At 40.6% G+C, this 25,164-nt stretch overlaps 1 protein-coding gene across 2 annotated transcripts in view; it reads left to right on the plus strand.

The window, feature by feature from the left end:
• The window catches only part of ARHGAP28 (Rho GTPase activating protein 28), a 1,230,114-nt gene that overhangs the window by 985,409 nt on the left and 219,541 nt on the right, over window positions 1-25,164 (plus strand). For both annotated transcript variants that reach the window (XM_044066513.1, XM_044066514.1), the window contains exon 9: window positions 21,131-21,293. In XM_044066513.1, the coding sequence (XP_043922448.1) occupies window positions 21,131-21,293 (163 nt within the window). The remainder of the gene's footprint in view (window positions 1-21,130; window positions 21,294-25,164) is intronic.

The following is a 25,164-nucleotide window of genomic DNA, read 5'->3' on the forward strand; positions in this document are numbered from 1 at the left end:
TCCTTAGATGTACATTGCTGTTGTCCCAGGATGCAGCTGCATTCCTTAGATGTACATTCCTGTTCCTTTTAGGCCCCGCCCCATATTAGTATTTTCTAACTTGGTGGCTTACAAACCCCCTACTGTAAGTACCCAAAGACACACCTGCTCAGCTTGGCATTTAACAAAATGCCCTGCCTTTTTGGACCTCTTGTTTCTACTCATATTTGTCATATTGTATTATTATTTGGTTTGATGTGGTGTATGTTTTATTGAACTGAACAGTATATAAATCTGAACATAAACTGATAAATTGGGGTTTAGCATAGTAGTTAAGGTGTTTGCCTCACAGATGAGAGGTGCAGGATTTGATTCTCACTAAGGGAAATTATCTAGGCTTAAAATAGCTTATAATAGCAGTTACTCTAGTACTTACCTATGAACTTAAAATGTATTTATTGTCTCTAATGGACACAGGCAGCCTGTAAATTGGTCATCTCCCTGGTTCCTGCTTGTAAATGTTTCACTTCCCAAGCCCCTGCTTACACTTATCAAGGGTACCAGAACCTGACAGATTTGGGATGCATGTTTCGGCTTAAAAAGGCACTAGTAGTCATTGGCCTACTAAACACCTATGAACAGATGAACTGACTTGACCTGCGACATCAATCCCAAGACCGTTATAACTTGAGACAGTAAAGATATTCTTTGATCGGTCAGGACCTCTTCCCAGCCCAGCAGCTGTAAAAGCTAATTTTCTAGGAATGACCTTAGCACTGACCACAACCACAAGAGGACACTTGCAAGATATTTAATGACATAATGTAGGATAATTAATATGTACTGTTCTTGTAGTATACCTGATTTAAGTAAAAATCATTTGAAATCCACAGTTGTCCTTTTCAATTGGATCTGTTTTTATTGGCATTGGTCCCAACATGGCATTTCAAAGCGTCTGTAGAGAAGTACAATGCCACTCTGGGCAAAGGGCACACCACTGTTATACCAATGCATAAACCCCAGCCAGAATAATCCATCTATTGTCCCCTCTGTCCCAAGATGGCCATCCAACATATAACAGTCTACTAATTTTAGTACAGAGTTGTATGGTACAAAAGCTGTTGTCTATACCTTCTTTATGTTTAGGTACTCTTTCAATTGTTGTCTTCAAGATATTGGAAGCTACACCTACTGTATGGACTCTTCAGGTGCTACTTTGGACATTTAGACATTCCTTTGAGTGTGTCTAGGTCTGTCAAGGGAAAGCTCCTCTCATTAAGGTCACTGGACGTTAATGTAGCCCGGTATTGGCAGATCACTGAATTTTAATGTAGCCCGGTATTGACAGGTCACTGGACATTAATGTAGCCCGGTATTGGCTTTCCTATAAGGTCACTGGACATTAATGTAGCCCGGTATTGGCTTTCCTATAAGGTCACTGGACGTTAATGTAGCCCAGTATTGGCAGATCACTGGACGTTAATGTAGCCCGGTACTGGCAGGTCACTGGATGTTAATGTAGCCCAGTGTTGGCAGGTCACTTGGACGTTAATGTAGCCCGGTATTGGCTTTCCTTCCTCATTCTCCTCATCATAATTAGGTTTAAGACACTCCCCTTTGATAATTTTTAAATAGCATGTTTAGATGTTTCCTGTCCTCTTTAAGGGGTTTCCTTAATGAAATAAGTCATCCCCACAACATAAACCACTGGTGAACACAGTCAGTTGTAAGCAGTGGTCAGAAAGGGCTCTAGGGTCAACAGAGACCAGGCTGAAGACCTGGAAGTTGATTGGAGAGAAAGTACCAGACTTTAAGGAACTACTCAGGGCTCTAGCAGCTCAGGAAGAAGAGATAATAGCTGGAAATGAAGAATGGAAGCACCTCAAAAAACAGATGTGAGGACTAGAACAGGTATGCAGCTGAGCCAGGTATGGAGATAAGGTACATGAGAAGCTGAGCCAGGTATGGAGATAAGGTACATGAGGAGCTGAGCCAGGTATGGAGATAAGGTACATGAGGAGCTGAGCCAGGTATGGAGATAAGGTACATGAGGAGCTGAGCCAGGTATGGAGATAAGGTACATGAGGAGCTGAGCCAGGTATGGAGATAAGGTACATGAGGAGCTGAGCCAGGTATGTAGATAAGGTACATGAGGAGCCGAGCCAGGCATGGAGATAAGGTACATGAGGAGCTGAGCCAGGCATGGAGATAAGGTACATGAGGAGCTGAGCCAGGTATGGAGATAAGGTACATGAGGAGCTGAGCCAGGTACGGAGATAAGGTACATGAGGAGCTGAGCCAGGTAGGGAGATAAGGTACATGAGGAGCTGAGCCAGGTACGGAGATAAGGTACATGAGAAGCTGAGCCAGGTACGGAGATAAGGTATATGAGGAGCTGAGCCAGGTACGGAGATAAGGTACATGAGAATCTGAGCCAGGTACGGAGATAAGGTACATGAGAAGCTGAGCCAGGTATGGAGATAAGGTACATGAGGAACTGAGCCAGGCATGGAGATAAGGTACATGAGGAGTTGAGCCAGGCATGGAGATAAGGTACATGAGCTGAGCCAGGTATGGAGATAAGGTACATGAGGAGCTGAGCCAGGTATGGAGATAAGGTACACGAGGAGCTGAGCCAGGCATGGAGATAAGGTACATGAGGAACTGAGCCAGGTACGGAGATAAGGTACATGAGGAGCTGAGCCAGGCACGGAGATAAGGTACATAAGGAGCTGAGCCAGGTATGGAGATAAGGTACATGAGGAGCTGAGCCAGGTACGGAGATAAGGTACATGAGGAGCTGAGCCAGGTACGGCGATACGGTACATGAGGAGCTGAGCCAGGTACGGAGATAAGGTACATGAGGAGCTGAGCCAGGTACGGAGATAAGGTACATGAGGAGCTGAGCCAGGTACGGAGATAAGGTACATGAGGAGCTGAGTCAGGTACGGAGATAAGGTACATGAGGAGCTGAGCCAGGTACGGAGATAAGGTACATGAGAAGCTGAGCCAGGTACGGAGATAAGGTACATGAGGAGCTGAGCCAGGTACGGAGATAAGGTACATAAGAAGCTGAGCCAGGTACGGAGATAAGGTACATGAGGAGTTGAGCCAGGCACGGAGATAAGGTACATGAGCTGAGCCAGGTATGGAGATAAGGTACATGAGGAGCTGAGCCAGGTATGGAGATAAGGTACATGAGGAGCTGAGCCAGGCATGGAGATAAGGTACATGAGGAGCTGAGCCAGGTACGGAGATAAGCTACATGAGGAGTTGAGCCAGGCACGGAGATAAGGTACATGAGCTGAGCCAGGTATGGAGATAAGGTACATGAGGAGCTGAGCCAGGTATGGAGATAAGGTACATGAGGAGCTGAGCCAGGCATGGAGATAAGGTACATGAGGAGCTGAGCCAGGCATGGAGATAAGGTACATGAGGAACTGAGCCAGGTACGGAGATAAGGTACATGAGGAGCTGAGCCAGGCACGGAGATAAGGTACATAAGGAGCTGAGCCAGGTGTGGAGATAAGGTACATGAGGAGCTGAGCCAGGTACGGAGATAAGGTACAAGTACATGAGGAGCTGAGCCAGGTACAGAGATAAGATACATGAGGAGCTGAGCCAGGTACGGAGATAACGTTTATGAGGAGCTGAGCCAGGTACGGAGATAAGGTACATGAGGAGCTGAGCCAGGTACGGAGATAAGGTACATGAGAAGCTGAGCCAGGTACGGAGATAAGGTACATGAGAAGCTGAGCCAGGTATGGAGATAAGGTACATGAGGAGCTGAGCCAGGCATGGAGATGAGGTACATGAGGAGCTGAGCCAGGCATGGAGATAAGGTACATGAGGAGCTGAGCCAGGTATGGAGATAAGGTACATGAGGAGCTGAGCCAGGTATGGAGATAAGGTACATGAGGAGCTGAGCCAGGCATGGAGATAAGGTACATGAGGAGCTGAGCCAGGCATGGAGATAAGGTACATGAGGAGCTGAGCCAGGTATGGAGATAAGGTACATGAGGAGCTGAGCCAGGCATGGAGATAAGGTACATGAGCTGAGCCAGGTATGGAGATAAGGTACATGAGGAGCTGAGCCAGGTATGGCGATAAGGTACATGAGGAGCTGAGCCAGGTATGGCGATAAGGTACATGAGGAGCTGAGCCAGGCATGGAGATAAGGTACACGAAGAGCTGAGCCAGGTATGGCGATAAGGTACATGAGGAGCTGAGCCAGGCATGGAGATAAGGTACACGAAGAGCTGAGCCAGGAATGGAGATAAGGTACATGAGGAGCTGAGCCAGGCATGGAGATAAGGTACATGAGGAGCTGAGCCAGGCATGGAGATAAGGTACATGAGGAGCTGAGCCAGGTATGGAGATACGGTACATGAGGAGCTGAGCCAGGCATGGAGATAAGGTACATGAGGAGCTGAGCCAGGCATGGAGATAAGGTACACGAAGAGCTGAGCCAGGCATGGAGATAAGGTACATGAGGAGCTGAGCCAGGTACGGAGATAAGGTACATGAGAAGCTGAGCCAGGTACGGAGATAAGGTACATGAGGAGCTGAGCCAGGTACGGAGATAAGGTACATGAGGAGCTGAACCAGGTACGGAGATACGGTACATGAGGAGCAGAGTCAGGTATGGACATGTGGTACATGAGGAGCTGAGCCAGGCATGGAGATGAGGTACATGAGGAGCTGAGCCAGGCATGGAGATGAGGTACATGAGGAGCTGAGCCAGGTACGGAGATAAGGTACATGAGGAGCTGAGCCAGGTACGGACATAAGGTACATGAGGAGCTGAGCCAGGTACGGAGATAAGGTACATGAGGAGCTGAGCCAGGTACGGAGATAAGGTACATGAGGAGCTGAGCCAGGTACGGAGATAAGGTACATGAGGAGCTGAACCAGGTACGGAGATACGGTACATGAGGAGCAGAGTCAGGTATGGACATGTGGTACATGAGGAGCTGAGCCAGGCATGGAGATGAGGTACATGAGGAGCTGAGCCAGGCATGGAGATGAGGTACATGAGGAGCTGAGCCAGGTACGGAGATAAGGTACATGAGGAGCTGAGCCAGGTACGGACATAAGGTACATGAGGAGCTGAGCCAGGTACGGACATAAGGTACATGAGGAGCTGAGCCAGGTACGGACATAAGGTACATGAGGAGCTGAGCCAGGTACGGACATAAGGTACATGAGGAGCTGAGCCAGGTACGGAGATAAGGTACATGAGGAGCTGAGCCAGGTATGGAGATAAGGTGCATGAGGAGAGCTGGTTGTTTCCTTATGTACCTTATTTTCATTCTTGCTCAGGAGGTTATCAGAAGAAAGGAGGAATGCAGGACGACGTGTGAAATAGAAGGGACGGACCAAGCTAAGAAGGAATACTGACTGATTAACTGACTGATTAACAGAGTGGCTGAAAAGCATCAGAGGCATTCTACGAGCTTCTGCAGAATGACTCAGCACATGGCCCAACGAAATGCTATCAGGTTGCAAGGCAAAGACAGAAAGATAAAGAAGATAAGTCATCAGGCTTCCTTCATAAGGGATGCCAGCAGCAGCCTACTCACTAGCCCATAAGACATCAAAAGCAGACAAAAGGAACACTTCCAGCAGCTTCAGAAGGAAGAAAACTCCACAGAAGATGTACCGATGCACAGGCAGCCTACAGTGAGAGAGGAAGAGTCCACCATAGAAGTTAGAACAGATCTAAGGAAAATGTAATCAGGATATGCAGCAGGTGTAGATGAGGTCACAGCAGACATGATCAAGATGTTGGGTGAGTTGGGGAGCAGTGGCTCCTGAGGTTACTCATAGCAGTATGGAGAGAAATCTGAATCCCAGATGACTAGTAAATAATTTTATTTTATTTTTTTATTTTACATTTGTTGACCGGGCTAGTCTAGCTGGATACATATCCCTTTTCAGTAGAGGCCCGAGGAGAAAAGCTCCAACATGAGTGATTTAATACATTCAAGATATTCTAAGAATGACTAGTTTCACATTACATAATAAGACATGATAAGAAAAAAAAATGTAATAAATTGTGAACAATGTAAGGTTTCATTAGAGTAGAAGTAAGAAATAAGTGTTAATGCTTTAGTAGGGTTCATGTGAAGTCAATCAAAATCATCAACATTAGCAAAACTATTTAGTAGTGTTCATAAGATATGGGGAGTAATTGTTAAGGAAGCAGGAGAAAAAGAAACAGGGGAGGGGAGAGAAGAAAAGTAGATTCAATCAGGCTTTGAGCAGGGGCAAAGCCAATGTATTTTAAGGTGGTCTCTAAGGTGTTTTTTAAATATTAGAGAGGATGAGAGTGAGGTGAGTTTGAAGTTTGTTCCAGATTCTACCCACAGCATTGGAGAAGAGGTAATCGCCTGCTTTGTTATTAGAAAGGTTGCTGGCAATAAGTAGCTTATTAGCTGAGCGTAGTGTTGAAAGATTTTTATAAGGGGAGTTCAGATTAGTGAGGATGGGAGTATTAGTAGGGTGGTGCAGGATTTTTTGTGCAATCACAAGTTGATTGTATTGTAGTTGATTTTGTAGTTCTAACCATTTGAGTTGTGTAAGGTTGAGGCAGTGATGGGTTCTGTACGGAGAGCCAGTGGCAAATCTGGTTATGTTATTGTAGCTAGTTTCAAGTTTGGTGAGATTATGCTTTGATAGATTGGTGTAAATGGCAGATGCATAGAATAGGGTGGAAGTAAGATTAGTCTGGGCAATGGATTTCTTAGCTAGTGGTGTAAGGAAGGGTTTTATTTTATACAGGGAGCCTAATTTTTTATTAACAGTTTTTATAACATTATTAACATGGGCATCAAAGCTGAGGTTATGGTCAATAGTTATACCAAGTAGTTGAGCAGTAGAATCAGGGGAAATGCAGGTTCCATTGTCAGAGGTAATAGTGAAGTGGAACTGAGGAGATTTTATGGTGGGAGTAAAGAGTAATAGCTTAATTTTCTTGGGGTTAAGAAGAAGGCAGCGTAGGGTGAACCATTTTTCAACTGTGTTAAATACATTTTGTGTAAGGGTGTGGAGAGAGGAAGAAGACTTAGCAGTGCAGATAAGAGTAGAGTCATCAGCATATTGTATACAGGTGGATTGTGGAAAAACAGTATGGAGATCATTAATAAAGATGGAGAAAAGAAGAGGGCCTAGGATAGAACCTTGAGGAACTCCAGTGCTCACTGGGAGGTGTGTGGATAGATTATTGTCCCAGAGTACTGCTTGTTGTTTATTTTCCAGATAAGATTTGAACCAAAGGATTGCTTGTGTGTCAAGATATTGGGCTTTTAGCACATTAATAAGTAGGTGGTGATTGACCATATCAAAGGCTTTGGAAAGGTCAATAAATAGAGCAGCTGAGAGACAGTTATTGTTACGATTCCTATTTATGCAATCAGTAAAAGTTAAAAGGGCAGAAGTAGTGCTATGAAAGGGCCTAAATCCGTGTTGGCAGTTAGAAAGCAAGTTGTTTTGGAGAAGGTGCTGGAGTAGCTGATGGTGAATACATTTTTCCATAATTTTGGCTAGTGGGGAGAGTAGAGAAATAAGTACTGATTCTACTGACCGAATACAAGAACAAAGAAAGGTGGCTAGTATAAAAGTATCAAACTCCTGATCACTGCATGTAAGTTCTGGAGAAGGTGATTGATAAATATTCAGAGTATTAGAAAGCAAGATGTGAGAAGAGCAGTTCTGATTCAGATCAGAATGCAGCACAACCAACCCAACATTTGCAGTGAGACAGACAGAGATGAGTAAAGAATCCAACTTGATATTTTTAGACTTGGAGTAACCATATGAGAAGGTTCTAAAAAAACTGATATGGGCAGTCCGATGGTTCAATGTTCTGAAAACATTAGCAGAATTAGTGCAGGCTGTGTACAAAGATGCAAGAACACAAGTGCAGTGTTCATACTTTTAGAGGGGGTTCCCAGTGGGAGTCGGGGTGCATCAAGGTGCAGCTCAGATCCCACTGCTGATCGTATTGGTGATGGACTACATCAACAAAGCTGCTGTGTGCAGATGATGTGGCATTACAGGCAGACCTTGACCAGGAATTTCAGCAAGTAATAGGGAAATGCAAAACTGAAGGCACATAAGACAAAACTGAGGACAGGCAAGACAGTAGTCATGACAACAAATTGGGAAATCAGAAGAAATAGAAAGTTGTGGTAGAAGAGAAGATAATGGGGTACATTAACATCATTACATATCTTGGAGGAATGATTCAGGACAGGAGAAGTCTGAATTAGAACTTCAAAGCTACAAGAAGAGGGGCTACAGCCAACTGACTCAGAATGTCAGGGTTAGTGTGTGACAAAAAAAGGACAAAGAAGCTGAAAAGTAGGATGCATAAAACAGTGGTGAGAACAGTACTTATGTGTGAGCAGTGAAGGCAGAGCAGTGACAAAGTCGGAGGTAATGGATGTGAAGGGCCTGAGATTGGTGGTCCAATGCACACTGCGGAACAGAGAAAGGACTGATGACATCACAGCAGAAGCAAAAGTTACTGCAATTGCAGGGAATGTTAAAGAAAACAGATTACTGTTGTTCGGGCACATTTGCAAAGGACCAGGTGATATGAAGATGAAGAATTGAGAGAGACGGGAAGAAAGCAAGACGAAACAATCGTATCAAGAAAATAGATGGATGGATTGTGTGAGAGAAGACCTTTGACAGCTGGGCATGCATGTGAAGAAGGTAGGAGAGTAGCATTGAATCAAGAGAGGTGGGAATTGCTGAAGCAACACCTAAACCTCCTGAGAAAAAAAATCCACTTCTCTCCTATGATCATCATCCATCCCTTTTTCTACAACAATGTATCCCCTGTCTTTATGCAAATAAATGTGGGAGTTTCTGGTTCGACATTAGTCATCACTTCCTAGCATCTTATGTACCTGCTGAATTACAACTCCTACTGTAAACTTGGCATTAAGGTAGTCCTCCTTATTCCATATGGACATATTAAATGGAGTTTATTCGGTAATTGAAAAAGTTATTTCTGACAAAATCAGTAAAGCCAGCGTAATGTAAGAGTGTTAAGAGAACATTTACACTCATTCCACTTCTAGACATTTTACATTTCTGCAGAAATCTTCTATGATGATTGCATTCAGCTGTATAGGCAAACTTTTTTTGAATATTTATAATCTAATCACAATTATAAATTTAATGAAATTAAACCAAGCTAAAAATTAATGATTCTGAATCAGAATATGTATTTGCTGTATCGGGGGGACAAGTTCTCTACCTTTGACTTGTAAACACAGTGAAAAAGAAACATTTATACACAAACTGCTCTCTGCAAATGAAGACCATAGAATCCTAAGTCAGTAAAGTTAAAAGACCCTTATTAAATATAGAATGTTGCACACTTAGAACTGCCCTAGCTGAGAAGGACCACACCTGAAAACTCTGAACGCAAATAAATGTCCAGCTTACTCGGCAGTTGAAATTATGTCCTGGGCTAGTAGCTTGTTTGGTGCACTTGACCCTCTAAGAGTTTGAACACACTACATTTAGAGAAAGTATTTCATTCAATCAGAATGCTTTTTTGTGGTGCAGCCTTACTTTTTCAAACTAAAGAGTAACAGCTACGTTCCCATAACTAAAAATGAAAAAAGGTACTTGTTTGTGTCTCTGTATCATTTCTTAGCTACTGTGGTATATCATTGTTTCAGTCTGGCACTCAGATTACTTTTATTGGGAGTGAACAGCTGTAACTGTCCACAAACAACACATATCTTCCTTTGTTTCTGCTCTCTCAGAGTTTCTGTTCAGGTTCATCACTCTTGCTTTACACAAGTCCTCACACACTTGTGAAAATATTCTCGTGAACTTCCCTGTTTCTGAGCCCTTAGTTCTTGGTTTCAGGCCAGACAGCTTTTGTCAGATGTTGTGAATCATTTCCTGTACAAAGCAATTTTCTTTCCATTAACCTATTCAGAGTCTCATCCAGAGTCTCATTCCCCCATACCCCCCTTGTCATTGTAGTTAACTGTGACAGTCTCACCCCCCCCCGCACACACACACCCATGTCACTAGTTAACTGTGAGCACCAAATAGAAAAAAAGCTTTGCAGAACAGCCATGATTAAATGTGAACAGTTAGAGACAATGCCTGTACTTACCCTGCAAAAGAAAGGCTTTACCTAGAATATGTTACACAGTTTTCTGGCCCAGCAGAAGTAGTAACATCCCAAACCATTTGATAAAATAGTTAAACCTTTGATAGAATGTAAATGTACGTTTACCCCTGGGATCTCTTCTGTGTCCCTGCTTGACAGAGGTACAGTAAACTAACCTTAAAAGGGCTACCTTTTGTGACTTACTATACAGAGGCACAGTCAACTAATCTAAAAGGGTGGCGAAAGCCAAACCACTCTGGCTAGGCTTATAAATGCCCTAGGGCAGATAGCCTAGTATCAACCTATGAACCTATGAACTACCAAAAGCTGACTCAATAGCTCCTACAGCAGAATCCAGTGTAACTTATAAGCTATTTGTTAAATGCTATTTATACTAGATATTCAACTGCAGAGACCTAACTAGGATGGAGTGAGGAGGGTAGTTGTCCCAGGTGCAGACTCTCAAATGGTGTGATCAAGCAGGGGTGATGGCTCTGGAGTGTAGTCCGGCCTTCGTTTATGAATGCTGTTACTGCTTTTAGGGCATATCTCTCAATTTCTTTACTCAAGAATTCTGGACAAAGCCAAAAATAATGTGGAGGGGGTCAAATGTCCAAAACTAGGATTATTTTTTAAATATTACTCTAATTATTTTCAAAAGGTAATGGAATAACAGGTTTTGTGACGGTATGCATTTTCTGAACAAAACAAAGTATGAAACTAATATCGCTCATTAATGACTGACTGCAATCCTTAATATCTGTCATTAATGACTGACTGCGATCCTCAATATCTGTCATTATTGACTGACTGCGATCCTCAATATCTGTCATTAATGACTGACTGCGATCCTCAATATCTGTCATTAATGACTGACTGCGATCCTCAATATCTGTCATTAATGACTGACTGAAATCCTCAGTCTGCAAGGGATAGGGCAAACCATGAAGTGAAATCAGGGATATTCAGCCAAAAAGCAGACAGTTGACAAGAATAGGGCTTGTTTTTTATCTTGTTCTCTAAGTGTGAGGGTACCAGTGTTATTCGCTTATGAAATACCAGTATTGCATGTGGGTCATGGCTGAAGCTGCTTTGTTACATTTGTATCGTGAAGCTCACTGCAGTTTCAAGTAGGTAACCTTTTTTTTCCGTTTTGGTCTTCAAAATGAAAATTACATTTTTTTCCTGCTTCTGAAGCTGTTAGGGGATCAGATCTGTAGGTGTTGATGGTTTGGTTGTGCAGCAACAGGGTTAGCTTGAGAAACAGCGCAGGCACAGCCGAAGTACTGGCGGTATGGTATTCCAATTTTAGCAAAGAGCTTGCTTGACTTTTCAGATTCATTTTTGGTTTCTTTGAAGTGGAAGTAAAGACATTATTTTTCCTTTAACTTCAAGTTGGGGCGGGCATCCGTTTTAAGGCACAAGATGGCCAGATGAACTAGCTAGAGTTCTGCTCAAATGTGTGTTTTCATAATAGATCGATCTCCAAGGTACATTGTTTTTATGGGTAACTCATGGAATGAAATACAAACGAAAAGAAAGAGACAAATGGAAGGAATCATTTCAAACTCCACAGATATTCATATTTAGTAAAATGTTTTTGAGTGGGAAACATATACCTCTCAACTGTCCAGATTTTTGCCTCATGTTTTTGGTCTGTTTCTCCTAAAATTTGTGATTTCTGGCAGTTCACTGGCTAATCATTGAGGACTGAAGTGAAAAAAATTATGGCAGAAATGTTGAATTTCAGACTTGATATCCTTCAGAAAATCCATGCTAATGCAAAACCTGTTGTTCTATCAACTTTTAGTCTGTAAAAGCAATATTTTAAAAATGTCCCTGTTTTTGGGCCTTTGTCCCCCCTATTATTTGTGGCTTTGTCCACATTTCTTGCTTGAAGAGGTTGAGAAGTATGGTGAGAGAGGCCATGAAGTCTTACTGAAAATTCAGATGTATCTATTCATATGTGAAGTTTGTTAATCCTTTGAGCATGATTAATTGTAATCAAAGGTAATGTGAAGTGACATTCCTGACAACAAAAAAAAACAAGCATGTGTTCAGCCTCACCAGTGAAGGAAAGTGAGACAGGGAGGTTCACTAACTTTTATTTTATTTATTTATCCTTTGTTGACTGGGTTAGTCCCACTAGGCTAGTAGCCTGTTTTCAGGGGAAGACCCTAGGTGGTATTTATGCTATTAACCTACATATCACATTAGACAGTGAGTGTGGAAACTTACGATTCAAATCGGAACAAAAGAAGTGCAACAAATTTTGCCCTGATGTACTAGTCAGGGAGACATGAAAACTGATGGCTGAAAATTACAGAGAGGATTCTTGGAAAAGAAAAGTACTCCAAACTTAGTGACACCTAGACAGCAATACATTTCAACATTTCAAATAGCTGACCCTGGTGAATTGCATCCTAGCTGCTACCAGAACATCTCTCATTTTAGACTGCGTTATTGACTAGAATGTCAGTTTTCACTGTGTGGTAGTTTGTACTAATCACATGGCTGTGCCCTCTGGTCTATATTAGATAATCGAACTTTCAAAAGTTCGACTGTCATATGGTTGACACCATATGATCGAATTTTTGAAAGTTCAAATGTTTTAATGGAGATCTCCATACAGCGCAGAATGGAAATATTTCCCTTTTCTGTACTGTAGTGCAATCTCGGAGTTGGTATATTTAAAGAGCAGGGGGTGTTGGGGGTGCAGGGGGGCCTGCCCCTCTTCTTAAAACATTCAGGTAGGTTATTTGTGTAGTTTTTTTTTTTTTTTTATTATTATTATTATTAGATTTTCGAACTTTTAAAAGTTCAATCCTATGGTGTCGACCATATGACAGTCGAACTTTTGAAAGTTTGATTATCTAATATAGACCAGCGCCCCCAGCTGTCATATGCAAACAGGAAGAGATTGAATGACTGCACCACTCCTTGGGATCATGAGAATGTTGTTGGAGATTCCTTTACCAGTTCCTATTGGCCCTGTGAAGCATCAGAAATGAAAAAAATGATAAAGATATCATATTTTTGAAGAGATCAACAGTGTGATTTATTAGAAAAACTTAATAAGGAGAATACAAAGTGGTAGTTTTTCTCAGTGTTGGGCTGATAAAAAAAAAAAATCGCCTGTAGATGCCGTCAGTGTAATGAATCATCCGTTGCAGGAAAGGTCATGAAAGTAATGATTCTGTGGGGGCGACACATCATTCTGATAACTGACTGAGAGCCTTCAGAGCTATGATTTATAGACCGTGATCCACTCTACAATTTTTGAACTTAGTCCCTCTTCATGGTTGTAGTTAGCTTTTTCAACATACTGTTGTGGGCAGTGTATGTGCAGACACCAATTTCTCTGATGAGTAAAAACAAATGGGGCTTCCGTGGGTGTTGCACACCTCCCCCACCTTAACTTTATTAGCACAAAAGATCAGCGACTAATACATACCCACATACAGCACAAAGCATTGCACCCCACCCAGTACCATCTAATTATTTATTTATTTATTTATTGGTCCTCCCTGTAATTAACTGGTTAATTATTTACTCAGGCATGTGGTCCTCCCTGTAATTAACTGGTTAATTATTTACTCAGGCATGTGGTCCTCCCTGTAATTAACTGGTTAATTATTTACTCAGGCATGTGGTCCTCTCTGTAATTAACTGGTTAATTATTTACTCAGGCATGTGGTCCTCTCTGTAATTAACTGGTTAATTATTTACTCAGGCATGTGGTCCTCCCTGTAATTAACTGGTTAATTATTTACTCAGGCATGTGGTCCTCCCTGTAATTAACTGGTTAATTATTTACTCAGGCATGTGGTCCTCCCTGTAATTAACTGGTTAATTATTTACTCAGGCATGTGGTCCTCCTGTAATTAACTGGTTAATTATTTACTCAGGCATGTGGTCCTCCCTGTAATTAACTGGTTAATTATTTACTCAGGCATGTGGTCCTCCCTGTAATTAACTGGTTAATTATTTACTCAGTCATGTGGTCCTCCCTGTAATTAACTGGTTAATTATTTACTCAGGCATGTGGTCCTCCCTGTAATTAACTGGTTAATTATTTACTCAGGCATGTGGTCCTCCCTGTAATTAACTGGTTAATTATTTACTCAGGCATGTGGTCCTCTCTGTAATTAACTGGTTAATTATTTACTCAGGCATGTGGTCCTCTCTGTAATTAACTGGTTAATTATTTACTCAGGCATGTGGTCCTCCCTGTAATTAACTGGTTAATTATTTACTCAGGCATGTGGTCCTCCCTGTAATTAACTGGTTAATTATTTACTCAGGCATGTGGTCCTCTCTGTAATTAACTGGTTAATTATTTACTCAGGCATGTGGTCCTCCCTGTAATTAACTGGTTAATTATTTACTCAGGCATGTGGTCCTCCCTGTAATTAACTGGTTAATTATTTACTCAGTCATGTGGTCCTCCCTGTAATTAACTGGTTAATTATTTACTCAGTCATGTGGTCCTCTCTGTAATTAACTGGTAAAGAAGACTTGTGAGAAAGCACTTGTATAATTCAGCATGTGCTCAATTTTTTTTAATGTCAGCAGCTTATTTTGAAGGTGAGCAAAATGGTGCACCAGACACTGACTGCATCACTTAACTCTATCACGCCTCAACACCTGAAGCAGTCCATTTATCAAGTGACAATTTGATCCTTCTGGAAGTGACCGGATAGATGTCTCTTTGTTGATTATCAGTCAGTCTGTTTGGTTTCCTACTCAGTCAACTGTGTAGGAAACAACACTTTGTCTGTCTATCTATCTAAATCCATCCATCCATCTGCAACCCCTTTTTCCTGTTTTTGCATATGGGGTCAGGGTGTCACTTCAAAGTGACAATCATCTAGAGTCAAAGTTTAAACTGCCAGGTGGCTAGCTCTGCTGCAGTAGTTTGTCCACACCACACACTCACACCTTTGGCTAATTTAGGATATCCAATCCACCTACTGCATGTCTTTAAAATGTGGGAGAAAAGCGAAGCACCCAGAGAAAAAACATGTGACCATAGGGAGGACATGCAAGCTCTGCACAAAAGGCAACCTAGCTGAGAATCAAACCAGGGAACCTCTTGCTGTGAGGCGACAACACTATCTGCTGTGCCAATGTACTGTCCTGCATCTGTCTGCATCTGTTATGGTATGCATCTGTGGTTATCAGGTAATATCAAACATCAGTGTCAGAAATGTCAAGATCTACCAGTATTTTAGTCAAACCAGTAACTTTTATTTTGTACAAAATGGTAGCTCTGTAGAAACAATGTTAACAGTTGAGCCATAACGAACACACTTGCACTAGGCTGAAGATGCAATGCATTGTAGCATATGTGCATTATTAAATGACACTGCTGTACAATAGTCTTGAAGTGGCAATGGCTGTAAAACACATTCACAATATATACAAACTCTAGCTGCTCTGCTTTACTTGTCATCAGAGCATCATTTGTTAACATGAGCTACTTAACTAGCCCAAAGTTCCTTTTTTGCCAAGACCTGGGCCAAGTAGGCAAACTCATACACAGAGAAACAGAACATTAAAGTGGTACTGATACTGACAGTCAGAGATGCAGCTTAGCATCCTGTATGCAACAGTTTGCAAAACTTTAAATATGTTGTTTTACAGTGTACTAGGCAATGTACAGCAGTCTGAGAGACCGTCCTTTTGAAAGCAGAATGAAAGTGAATCAGTAAACATAGCGATGGTGTGCGGTACAGCGATGGCGTGCAGTACCACAACGTCTAGCAGTATAAGGGTTCATGTCCTGCTATTAACAGTTTTATAGTTGTTTGCATTTCAGTGTAGTAGGTAATTCTAAAGTAAGCTGTCAGTAAGAGAGAGATTGAATGTCAACAGCAGACTATTTTATATATCTCTTTTACATTCTTTCACTCATTATAATAAATAATGCTGGGGGATAGAGGTGACTTGACTTGAACTTATGTTTTCGCTGTTAACCAGTATCTTTAAAACACATTTGTTTTCTTTAAGACCTGGGCCTTCAGTTGTTTTTAAATGTGTTAACTGTCAAGGTTTTTTATTTTCCTGGAATGCTATTTCAGTTTACTAGGGCAGTTTTTGAGAGTATTTTCTGGCAGGTTGCTGGATTAAATAGTGGCCTTGATAGCTGGCTGCCATCTTGAATGGGTATGAAATAGTTTGGATTTCCTAAAACAGAGAATGTTTAGCAGAAGAGGACAATAGTCTGCATGTAGGATCTTGCTGAAACACTAGATTTTTAGCTGTTTTCAGCATGATACAATGGTACTCCCTGCTGTTTGCTAGATTAATAAACCTAAGTAGTCTGTTTTGAATGGTTTGTAATACGGCTGTATTCTGTGCAGGTAATGTTGCTGTTATTGGGAGTCCATGTTATAATGGGATTAAAACATTTATGGCTATGGTATGTTTAACTTCCATGGCTAGTATATGGGATATTTCATAGTTTAACTTTCAGTTGTGTAAAGTGTTCAGGGACTTGGGATGCAGTGTAATGGTGGAAGAAATTCTGATCCAGTGTTATGCTTAGATCATTTTTTGTGTGGTCCATGGTAACCAGGCGTCTAAGAGATCAGAAATTGTTATTTGCTTGGCACTCTTTAGCACAGTTTAGATCATACGTCTGTTGTTTTGTGGTATTCATTGTAAGTTTAGTACTAGTTAACCAGTTTCATATTGTTTTCAAACCCTCCTGTGGGCTTTGGTTAAAGTGGGTTGACTTTTGTGACAACTGCATTATCAGTGTATAGAATGCAGTTGTTTTTTTGGCAAATACCATTAAAGGTTGTTAATGATAAGAAAAATATTGTGCCGACTATAGGTGACCTCTTTTTTTTTTGGTAATTCCTGTTTCTGTGTGTGTGTGTGTGTGTGTGTGTGTGTGTGTGTGTGTGTGTATGTGTGTGTGTGTCTAAGTATGTTTGAGTCAGGCCCTACAATTGTAAAAGTCTACTTGGAAATGTACACTTCAACCCCATACATGAGTTCGGTAGAGAAACCAGTTTCTGTCAGTTTCTGTTCTAGTATTACACGGTCCAAATGTTTCAAGTGCCCTTTTTGTTTTGCAGAATGTGCCGCTGTTAGCTTTGTCTATTCCGTGTTTGTGTGCGTTTTTTCAAAGTATAGGAGGAAGTCAGGGTGCAATTGGGGTGAACATACTGCTTGTCAGTTAGTGTGTTATATTTTATTCTACATTCAAAGTTCTGGTCATAAATAATCTTTTCCAGTGTTTTCACAATGGGGCATAGATTAACGACTAAGTGAAAGTTATTATTAATGAGGGAGAAGAGACCTTTCCATAGGGTAGAACCAAAACTTGTTTAAAACTGTATGATATAGTTTAGTGGTAAATGTAATATCCATATTAGGGTTTGAAAAGTATGTATAATATTTTGGGGTATATTATGTGAAAAGCTGAGGTATATTGCATGGAAATCTGAGCTGTAGCCACAGTCTGCATTTTCTAGACGTTTTGTACTTATTGACTTTAGTAAATTTCGAAGTAGAAAGGGAGGTATTATTTATGTTTCTGGGGTTTGCTGAATAGTGTGGTGTTGCGGTGGAGGTTGGGAACATTATCTTTAATCTCGGTAATTAATGTTGCACTGAGTCTATGACCTAATCAAGAATGCTCATCTGTCATTGAATAAAGATCTGATTAAACCCTTAAATGGACATTTTCCCCCTCTGGAAAGAGAAATTTATTATTTTTGGTAAACTTTGCAGCTCTGACATTCTGAATAGCTGTCCTTATTCCTAATCAAATTCCTTTACAGCCTAACAGAATTGTTTTTATTGGCCTAGATGTTTTTGTCGCCCTTGGATATACTTTTCTTTAGCAAGCTCACTGCTTACTTTTGTGTCATGTTTTACTTATGTATGCTTTAATAAATTTATTAATGTTATCAGTATCCATTTTCTGTTCCTTCCATGCCTGTCTGCAGTTTTTATTAGCTGCTTGAGCTCATGTGTATGGCAGGGGCTGACGGTATATTTAACCAAGGTGGTACTTGCATGCGGGCTTGTGTCTATATGCGTATACGTATACATACACATGAGCAGAGAGAAGTCTAGTAATAACTTCATAAGGGTTGGGAGTGTGGCCTAATGGTTAAGGTGTTTGCCTTACAAACACAAGGTGCAGGGTTTGAGTCTTAGAAGGAATAATTAGCTAGGCTTAAAATGGCTCACAAGGGCAGTTAGCTTAGTACTAATCTATGAACCTATGCATAACATGGCCAGTTAGAAGATCTAGCGGGTTTATGTACTTATTGTGGCAAGGCTACCCACCACCAAGAGCATGGTATGCACCTTCTGTCTGGAAGCCACCCTGCCCAGCCACATAAGATGATTATAGGGTGGAAAATTTACTTTTATGTCACTGCAAACTAAATTCAAAATGACAGCATGCTTATGACTTAAGAGAAAAAACAGTATTTTCTCTTTAGGTTATTGAAATAGCAAAATGTGGCTTTGCTGAGACTTTATGTTAACATTAGAGCACTGACAGAATGGGACCTGTATTACGTGTGCATTACAAAATGTACTTGAATGTACATTACAGTAGATCTTGTATCCTGTAGACGTAGATACTTGATTTTTGTACCTGCTGTTACATTGTCTCTTTCTATAGCAGGAGTGGCAGGGTGCACTCTGTTTCTTTTCTTTATCGTAAAGTGTTTCATTTTTGTCTTTAGTTTCCTTTTTTGGCTTATTCTGATGTTTTCTGGCAGGGGAGTTGAGGATGGAGCACAGAACTACACTTAACTGCAGGAAGCAGTGATAGTTTTAATGTTTCATATCACTGTGTCCTGCTTTATGAAAGCATCTCAAACATTTACTCTTAGAATATTTTTACAGGTCTGTATATTCAACTATTCTGACTGACAAGCATGGAGTAGTGTTATCTGGACTGTACAGTCTGGGCTTTGCGTTTTAGTGAGTCATTGGTACTTGTTGGAAAATATTGATTTTTCTTCCAAAATAACAGGATGCCACAAAATCCCATCACAGTTTTTAACCCTGTTTCTCCTTGTCTGGCTTGCTGAGACCATAGCCTTGCATCATCACCATGTTTTGGTGGCCCTATGATATCACTGACGTATGATGACATCAAAGTCATGACTTCTCTTGACTGAGAGGCAAGTGAGTCAGACAAGGCATGTGAGCTGTGATTATGACTACTGTTAAACTAAAACAAATAACCATTGTGGTAGTTCGGTTTGTGTTTGCTTCCAGGCTTACCACTTTTCCTCCATGAGAGGAGTGACACCTCCCTCCACTGTAGTGCAAGGATTTAATTCCTGAGGAGCTGGAAAGGAGCCATGTAAGATTAAGAAATTTAAGAGGCAGTGACTGATGTGTGCATGTGAGTAAATAACCCGGTATGTACAGCAGAACAGAATGTGACAGATACAGAGTCAGTAGTACTAGACCCAATACTAAATGACAGAAATGATGATCAGGTTTTCAGGTTCTTTGTTGCATTCTGCTCTGCAATCTTTGGCATTGATTCTGAACGTAATATGTATTTTAAAGAAAACTTGGCTACCAAAACTGCAAACTACAACAAAGTGTGAAAGTGTAGTACATGTGCCTAGTCTAGACTTAAACCTTTTCTGGATATTAAAACATTGTGCTGTTGCAAATGTAGTAGCATGAATACATCCTCCAATGGCTTTGATGCATACATTAGAGACGTTTGACAGTTACACTTTAAAGGTGTAATTTGGACTTTTATCATTTTGAAAGGTTGCCTTTATATAATGCCACTATATTGAACCTCATCCAGTGTTTTAGTGTGGTTCCTCACTGATGCTCTCACTGAAAGGGATAGATGCAGATAAGGCTATATTGTTCTCTGCTGATTCGGGGGGGCAACCTGCTGCATTTCATCCAGTTATAACTCTCATTTATTTCTGATTTCGCTGTACCTCATATTTTTGGTCTGTTCCTCATATAAATTCTGTTTTTCTGACAAACTATTAAGGACTGTAGTCTCTAAATAATGACAGACGTTTGAGTTTCATATGTTATATTCCCAAGAAAATGATGCAAAACCTGTTATTCCTGCTAATGCAAAACCTGTTATTCTTGCAAGTTTCTAATATGTAGGAGCAATACTTGAAAATCTGTCCTTGACTCCCTGATTTTGGGCCACTTTCCCACCATTATTTTTGGTTTTGTCCCCAATTCTTCTTCTATGTCCGTCATCTGTGTATAGAGAATGCCTACATAAATATACAGCATTAGTTTTTTTGAGGGGGGCATCATGTGTAGAATGAAAAGGTTTGGAAGAAAGCTCATCAAAACTATTTTAATATTTGTGACAGCAGAAGATGGGCTTTGAAACTTTTTCTCAGGTGTCACTACGAATTTTTTCCGTATAATTAATTTCCTTAGAGCTTAGCAAGAATTTTAAATCATGAGTGTTTTTTTTGTTTGTTTTGTTTTGTGAGTATTGTATAAAACTTGACTAGTCAAAGTATATTTAATTTTGTTTTTTAAATGCATTTTATTTTATGCCTATTTACTAGTTACTCATATCTTAAGGTAAGTAAAACGTAATTGTTCACAGATTTTTTTTTTTACTTTTCAAACTTTTGTTTCTGAGTAGTATTCCACAATCCAGTATGGTAGTTGGAGGAGCTAGACTATTTGGTATGCAAATTTCATCTTAATTAGTTGTCGGAATTTTTTTGCCAAATTTCCCTATTTTCACAAGCTTTTGTCCAGATTTTCAGTGTTTGGAGGTTGAGAGGTGTGAAGTCAATGAGTCAAATGTATTCGGAGAGAATAGACTAACATATCTATTAGTGCCTTCTGCCATTGTGCATATATGAATGTAACTTATTTATTTATGCTGAGAAAAATCTGGGGAGTGTATATATTCAAATAATATGCCAAGAGTTCCTTATGATGCAGTTCAGAAAAAAAGTACCATCAACCTGCCCTTCACAGTTTTTGGTTTTTTTTTACCTACAGACCCTACGGCAGGAACTGGAGACAAACTTTTATGACGGCACATTTGATTGGGAGCAAGTGCGACATAATGATGCAGCAGGCCTGCTGAAGATGTTCGTCAGGGAGATGCCTTATCCTCTGTTTACAGCAGAATATCTTCCGTTATTTATCACAGCTGCAGAAAGTATGTACCTTTAACAGTGATTCTTTGTGACAGTCATTGTAACTGTATTTCCTTGAGGCTCTTCAAGCCTGTCTTCTCAAAATGAACAACTGTTCTACCTGTTCCCAATATAAACTTTTTTTTATTTTTGCTCCTGTTCCTGTCCTTATCATCTTCAGATCTTTTTCTCCCTTCAGTCCTGTTGAATTTTCCCAAGGTCTTCTTTCAGTGGTTCTGCAGATTGTAAATAGTGTCAGATGGTCACTTGGAGAGAAGTACACCAGTTACACATGATCTTCCTGTCTAGCAACAGCAGTTCAACAAAAACACTCACACACACACACACACACACACACACACACAAGCATATGGTGGGACATCATCATATTCTCACATGCTGTCAGTTTCCTTCCAAGATGGTCAAAAAGACAGCTTTATGAATAAAGTACAAGTCTTTTGTGATTAATATTTATAAGTATGATCACATAAGACTACAGTTATTAGCAACAATAAAATGTATTTTTGCAAGAGATCAACCCCCACACATGCAGCCCTCATCTGCTTGCTACTACACACACACACACACACACACACACACACACACACACACACACCAATATGAGGATCGCTGTATCTTAAAGAAAGGAAACCTCTCCATGACACTTCATTCTTGCTCTGTAACTGTGAAAAAAAAACAGAACTGCACATCATTAGTGATCTCATAAAAGTGTTTCAATCACTACTGTGTCAGTTCTAACAGTGGCACCCCAGATGACCTCGATTTATCTTTACCCAGCTTCCACTGAGTACTGTCTGAGACTGAGGTAAGTAATATTCATATTAGTTGTAATAACTCAGACATTACCAGACGCCAAGTTTACTCCTGTCTGCTGTCAATGGTTTAGCGTATGTCTGTGTGTATAGTTAGCATGCAGTGCATGAGTCCTCAGCAGGATAGGCGGTCTTGTACCCTAACTCCCAGTGGGCGTTGCCTAAGCTTTTTGAAAAAAATGAAGTTCTCAAATCACAATTTAAAGAAATAAGTGTTACTGCAAAAGTAAAATGCAAGCTGTTCAGCACAAAGTGCTCTTTACAGTGAATGCATTCATTCAGTTCTGTGCCTTAAACTGGATTTTAATCCATAATAAAGACTTTGAATTGTATAAGCAACTTATTTGTTCCTTGTAACTATTCAAGCAAGACTCATACTGCCAGCATACATATGTGAACATTCGGTCGGTCAACCTCACATGACTGAATTTCACTTGACCGAGACCAAAATACCGAATTTTCAAAATACTGAAAACTCATTTGACTGAATCTCATTATACTGAATTGTAAGCCATGAACATGATGTGGGTTTCCCTTCTCCTGTGACTTGCTTGTGATAAAAACTGTAACTTACAGTGCTGATTGTCAGAATACCGATAGTCGTGTAGAAAATGGTTTTGTAATGTTTCTAAATGTGGGCATGTCTGTTTACATTTTAGACTACTTTAAGGTAAGTAAAAGGTATATACCCTTTTCCTCACTGTAGTGTGATCCTGGAGTTAGTATATATAGTTGGGGGGGGGGGGGTGGCGTAGCCCCCCCACCTAGTTTGGATTTATATCATCTGGTTTCTGTTAAGAGGATACGTAAGTAGTGTTTAAGTTCTGGAAAGAGTTAGTCACTGGTGTTGTAAGTGTGCATGATTATGGTTTACATGTTAGCATTTTGAAATTTAGCATTGAAAGGTTTCAGTATTATGAGTTTTGGGCAAGTGAGTTTTCAGTATTTTGAAAATTCGGTATTTTGGTCATCATCAAATGAAAGTCAGTCAAATGAAATTTCAGTCATGTGAAATACACCCGAACTTTCATATGACACTAAGCAGTTCTGTCTGTCACTTGATTGCTCAGAAATGTAGAGAAATCTGAAAATTATTACAACACAAATAAATAGTACATAAATAATAGTCAATATATATTTTTATCTGCACTAGACAGAGGTCAGATATCATTAGCCTCCCATTTTCTCAATGAATATTTGAATGGAAGACTATATCCTTATATGTCTGAGATAATGGACTGAGCTGGGTCCTTATTAGAACATTGAATGTTCTAAATAGCAAATACTGACATGAGTGAAAATGCAGGACCTCGAAGATTTTTTTTTATCGCAGTACAGTGAAGATCGGAATATTTGCCCTTTCCTCACTGTAGTGCGATCTCGGAGTTGTAATATATATTTAGTGGGAGGTGTGGGGGTGCAGCCCCCCACAATAAAGTTTTTGATATCCTGCAGTTTCGCTCATGTCAGCGTTCGCTGTTTAGAATACTCAATGTTCTAATATAGACCCGGCTTAGCCCTCTGACTTTTTGCAGGAAACCAACTGCAGGAGGGGACCCCCCACTCATTTCTAGTTCATAAGGTGTATCCTTATAGACAGATGATGATTGCAGGGTTAAATTTGTAAATGGAGGGCAGTGGATGTCAAGTGACAAGATGTCTGTGCTCAGGGATGCACATGCTTGTGACAGGTGTGGTGTTAACACTTAGGAGGACTGTACCCGTACAAGTGATGGCATCATATCATGACCTCTCGGGGTGCATCCCTTCGCCCATGCAGGCAGGTCTCAGCAGACTTCAATGTCTGATGTCTAAAGCCTTAAATATGTAACCTGATGTGGAAAGATCCAAGAGCCCCCCCCCCCAAAACCAGGCCATCAGTTCATGGTGGACCTGAATTTAGAAAGTGGGCTATACTGAGCTATAGTCAGGTGATTCAAGGACCACCTTCAAGGACATAACCAGCCCCAGATGTTCTCTAAATGAGCAACAGAGGATGGTCAGGACCCACACAATGGCATTAACTCTCAAGGTGGTTCCCACAAGCCCCTTGTCAGCTGTGAAATGGAGGATGGGGGAGAACTGAAGTCTCACATGCTGTGACAGTATTCAGCGACTGGGCTAGTGTTGCATGTGAGTATGGGACCCTCCTAACAATCCCCACTGTGGACATTTTCATCTGCAGCCATCCTCTAAGTATTGAGATAGGCAGCAAGCTGTCTCTCCTGTATCTGTGGCTGGGCTGAACAGCTGGCACTTAGGGTAGTGCTTCATTTTGTGATCTTCATTTGGGCAATAGAAACAGTGCTGGTATGGGTTCTTGCTCATTATGTAGTGAATACATGGACACTTCAAACGATTTGTTGTTTTAGACAATGGAAATAGGAACTTCATCATGATGACTGCTCACAAGCATGCGTGAACACACACACACACACACACACACACACACACACACAAACATACATATACACGTAGACAAACACATGCACACACACACTTCAGTTTTAGGACAGCAGTATGTGAAGCACCCAAGAAAAACATGTGGAGCACAAATCTCACAAAGTAAAGAACTGTTCAAGCTAGTCAGTGTAAGTGGAACAACAGGTAACACACTCACCTTTGCTGCAGAAGGCTGTGGGTTCTATTCCTACACTAAGTAGATTGATTGTTGACACTGCAATGCAGAATAAGTGAAGTGTCATGCTCCTGATTGTGCCGTCCTTCAGATGAGATGTTATGTTAAATTGAGGCACCATCTGCTTAAATTAGTGGTAACTCATCTGGATGTCAAAGATCCCACTGCACCTATCAGAAAGAGTAGGAGTTCTTTATTTATATACAAAAGTAACTCTTATTTACAAAATATTTACATACTTAAAAGTGTACAAATGTGTGTGCGTTTGTGTGTGTGTATATACATACATACATACACAAATCTTTTCACACAATCATACTTCATTTTCATCCCTGTTATAACCCCCACTTTTTTCCATAAGCACCATCTGATTTTATTCAATATTGTTACTTATCCATCCCTGCATTTTATTCAATATTTTCT

The sequence above is a fragment of the Protopterus annectens genome, chromosome 3.part1 (assembly GCF_019279795.1).
Source record: "Protopterus annectens isolate FY-2018-M chromosome 3.part1, PAN1.0, whole genome shotgun sequence".
Taxonomy (NCBI): domain Eukaryota; kingdom Metazoa; phylum Chordata; order Ceratodontiformes; family Protopteridae; genus Protopterus; species Protopterus annectens.